This window comes from Stegastes partitus, unplaced genomic scaffold, assembly GCF_000690725.1.
Source record: "Stegastes partitus isolate 25-593 unplaced genomic scaffold, Stegastes_partitus-1.0.2 Scaffold779, whole genome shotgun sequence".
In the NCBI taxonomy this organism is placed as follows: domain Eukaryota; kingdom Metazoa; phylum Chordata; class Actinopteri; family Pomacentridae; genus Stegastes; species Stegastes partitus.
In genome coordinates this window covers 56,876-60,997 of record NW_007578510.1, presented here as the reverse complement: position 1 = coordinate 60,997, position 4,122 = coordinate 56,876, and the positions used below count along the sequence as shown (strand labels likewise).

The 4,122-nt window shown below is 42.9% G+C and overlaps 1 protein-coding gene across 3 annotated transcripts in view; it reads left to right on the top strand.

The window, feature by feature from the left end:
* Nucleotides 1-2,076: 2,076 nt before the first annotated feature.
* The window catches only part of smurf1 (SMAD specific E3 ubiquitin protein ligase 1), a 19,957-nt gene continuing 17,911 nt past the window's right edge, over nt 2,077-4,122 (top strand). For all 3 annotated transcript variants that reach the window (XM_008292018.1, XM_008292017.1, XM_008292016.1), the window contains exon 1: nt 2,077-2,331. In XM_008292018.1, the coding sequence (XP_008290240.1) occupies nt 2,277-2,331 (55 nt within the window). In that variant the 5' untranslated portion in view covers nt 2,077-2,276. The remainder of the gene's footprint in view (nt 2,332-4,122) is intronic.

Sequence of the window (4,122 nt, the reverse complement as noted above, 5' to 3'; positions counted from 1 at the left end):
GTTCCACCTGCTGTGTGTGTGTTAATGTGTGAAGGAGCGGTCAGATTCAGGAAGGTCAGCAGACAAAGAAACGGATCAAAAGCAGTAACTGCATATTTGCAGAAAACAAAGTGTGCATGTGCGCCCGACGTCTAGAAGTGTGTGAGCCATTTGGCTGCTTATGTGGATTTGCTGTGTCCTGTAAACAGGCTGCTGAGAGGCTCCATTGTTCCTCCAGCTTATGCTGCAGCCGTGCAGCTAACTCCCAACCAAATCCCACCGGCCACAATCCCTGATCACGCAGCTTTTCCTCAGTCTTTTACTGGTGTTTTAGCCTCCTGTACGCTTCACATCGCATTCCTAATAAACGTTTCCTAAAGATCACTTTAGACCGTGTCTTTATCAGCAGCACGGACAGAAGATGCTCTGAGATTATTAGTTTGTCTCACACTTCATATTTATTTTACTCTGAAATAGCTTAGAAATAGAGCAATTATAAGTGTAAAATGTAACACCTCTGATATTAGATATCGTGATGCATCAACTTGAACTCATTTGGATGTCATGTCTAATTTCTTGGGTGATTTTCTCAACTTCATTGTCAACAAAATTAAAATTCTGCATAAGAGTTCACCTGTGTTGTTACCTGTACAGTAACTTTTAGCCGTGCAGGAAGCCTGACTCCAGTCAGCCAAGAACATATGATGGAAAGGAGGAAGATTACTGACTCTGAATTTACCTCAACAGTAACTATCAGAGTGATATCCAGGACATTTGAATCAGACGGTCACATCCTCCTTTAGAATTAACCTCAGTTTTATGATCTAATCCAGTTTTAAGTGGTCAAATATCGAGCTGATTTTCTCCATTGAGGTCCAGTTTAGTGCTGGTTGCTGCTGGGAACAACCGCTAACGTTGTCTTCAGCCTGTAACACCGGGTTTAACGATGCTGCTGTGAGCTGGAGGCAACATTTACATTTATGACCTATTTCAGGGGAAAATCTAAATTCCAATAAGATTTTGGAACCAATAAATGTCTTAATTCTTTTCACAACATTTATGCATTTCATGTAAATGCACAAATTGCTGTAGGCCACACAGTCTTATCTGGTCACTCTCTCTCATGATGGCGGTTTTGCCTAAATAAGCAAAGCAGGCAGATACATGAGAACTCCTACACAGTAAAATAAAAAGCAAAGGGAAACTCAATTAATTAGAAATCTGAAAAGGTAAAAGGTATGTTTTTAAATTGTTGATAAATCTGATTAAACAGTTATAATATAAATCATATAAAACTGTCTACAGATTTTTCTGTGACAGTAGCGTAACATTTTTGAATTATTGCAAAATCTATAGAACTATTCGATTGTATGTGGTTGAATGGGGGGACTGTTTGCACTCTTAAAATGCATCCGTATGGAAACAGCAGCTGTAAGGTCCCGCATAACATTTACACCACAAAAAAACAAAAAGCAGTTCCTGGACGTAGCTCCATTTGTGAACCTAACAGGCTTCATATTGGTTAAGTGAGGTGGCCATAGAGGTGGGCAGACCGGGGAACCCCTTGGCTCCACCCCTGGACTATATGTCCTTGAACAGTTACATAACCTAAAACTCTGAATGTAAATAAGAAATGTTACGCAGGTTGTGAGAGGGTTAATGTAGGTGACAGTGAAAAACAACAAGCTCTTTGGAAAGAACCAATGAATGAACCTATATGATGGAAACTGTCCTGCTGGAGAGGAGAATAACTACGTGTTAGTTTAGGATGCTTATTTATCAGTAGTGATGTAGGAAGAACTTGAAATGAGGGAGGCTGACCTGTATATGAAATGAATGAGAGAAAACAGAAAACCCTCGTTTAAGAAGCTGATAGGTGTGTATTTACTTGATGTATATGTTTGTTTGTGTTGTTATTTATCATACTGCATTTGTAGTTAAACATCTTGTTGTGTGATTTCTGCGTTATAATTAAAATAAACTCAGAAATGTAAAAGCAAAACCTAATCTGCTGGTCACGAGCACGCCAACGCCTCCGGGAGCGAGCCCGTCACGTTGTGCCCGTAAAGAACATGACGTCAGCACGCGCTTAAGCCTGCCCGAAAATGTTCTCCCGTGTTGTTGGATTTCGAAGGAGCGCAGGACTTTTCGGTGAAATAATACATTTTTATCCGTGAGAGAAACAAAAACAAGCCGCATGTTTTTCGACTGAAGTTCTCCGCAGTCCCATTTTTTGGTGAAACTGTGATTTCGGGCCACTCCAAGGGGAAGTTTGTGTGATCGTTTTTCCCGGAGTGATGTCGAATCCTGGGAGTCGGAGGAACGGGTCCAGCATCAAAATCCGACTGACAGGTAAAAAACGAGACCGAAAGAAGGCGCTTACGGTGCACGTTTCAAGTGGAGCTCAGATGTTCCCTCTGCCAAGCCCGATCCTAACGTGTCGATGTTAGCACACCTAGCAGGACGCCGCTGTGTGTCTTTGTGGCTCTCGGCTCTACTGTTTGCCCAAACATCCGGTTTTTGTGTGGCAAACAGCAGCACAAGTGCTAGCCTGTTAGCCCAGATGCTAACTAAATTACCGGAGAGGACAGTGGGGGGGACCGTCCGCTGTCTTTCGGGGTTTACAGCTGACACGGGCGGCTAGTCCGCCGTTTTCAGGTCGTTGGAAACACCGACGCCTCAAAGCCATGTTGAGAAACTTTATCAACTGCTAGCCCTCGGTGCACTCCTAGCCTGCTAGCATTAGCTGATAGTAACGCTGTAGTAAATGTTAACGCTTGCTAGCTACACCCATTTTTGGGGGGCTGACCACCAGCCGAACACATCGCTTCAGCTCAATGCGGCGTCGTACCGAGGATGAAGGCAAATGTCACCCTGCAGCCTCTGGACATTGATCTGTCGGTGGATTTGACATGCTAGCCTACATTAGCAACGACTATCGATTGACATTTCGCTGCTGTGTCAGCTGTAGCCGGACTCGTGTTTAACTTCTCTAAGTTTGACACGTTTGCTCTTCAGGCGTAATGTACTCAGCTGAATTATGATTTATTTCTTTTGGTTTTTGGGTCAGAGTCTCCTCTGTGGGGCTCAGAGGAGTCTCCCTCTGTCTCCCTCACACACGGACACAGCTGGAACAATGGTTTTTACTGTAGCTAATGTAGCCCCACTGGGCAGCCCGGGGCCTCTATTCACATGGAAATGACCCCCGTTAGCCGCTGGGCAGACGCCTGGTCCCCCTTCTTAGTCCAAACGGAGCAAACACACACCCAGATTTGCTCTCTGGTATGTGATTGTATCAAGCAGTCCTGGCTGGAGGGCACAGCAAGGCTATGATTGGTTTTTTTTAAGCAAAAGTGCCACAGTGATGAGGTGAAGAGCTGATTATCTATAGCTTATTCAATGTAAATCATTCTTTTTATTAGATATATTGGCCAATTGCTGAGTCTGGAAAACATGTTTCTGTACTGTATTGTTGCTAAAGTCAGATTGGTGAGCATACAGAGTGGATACAGGGACGTATGGCTAACCTAAACCTAACCTAAACCTTTGTAGGACATCTGATAGGTAACTTTGCTGCTTCATCTGTCTGTTAAAGTGTCTGTCATTCAGATATTGGCCACTTTTAAGGTGATGTTCTTCACGTACACAGTATTAGTCTTGCTCGTAAGATTGGACAGTACGTAGTAATGCAATAATAATTAATGGCTAACTCTAAACCAACAGCGTTATTTTTTAATTAAACTGCCCAGATAATTAAGAGCCACATTTAGATATGAGTTCCTCCACACTGAACATTTTGTTCATGTGTGATGATAGTCTAACCACAACTTTACCAACAATAAACTAAAAATATCCCGACAGCTGTGATGGAGCTCATCCTGAGGACGACCGCTGTGTAAAAAGTTATTTAACAAGAACTTTAAAACTGTGACTCTGTGTTTGATATCTCACCTTTCTGTGGTGAAGACAAATCTAGTGTGACATAATTTTTGATCAACCCTTTCACCATGTTGAGGATAGTTCATCGTTATAAGTCAGAAATGAAGTTGATGCTGTCGTTCCTTGTGCGTAAATGCCAACAACTCTCTCACTTTGAGGACGCTCACATGGATCCTGCTGCTGTTTGAGGCTGTTTGCTCGACT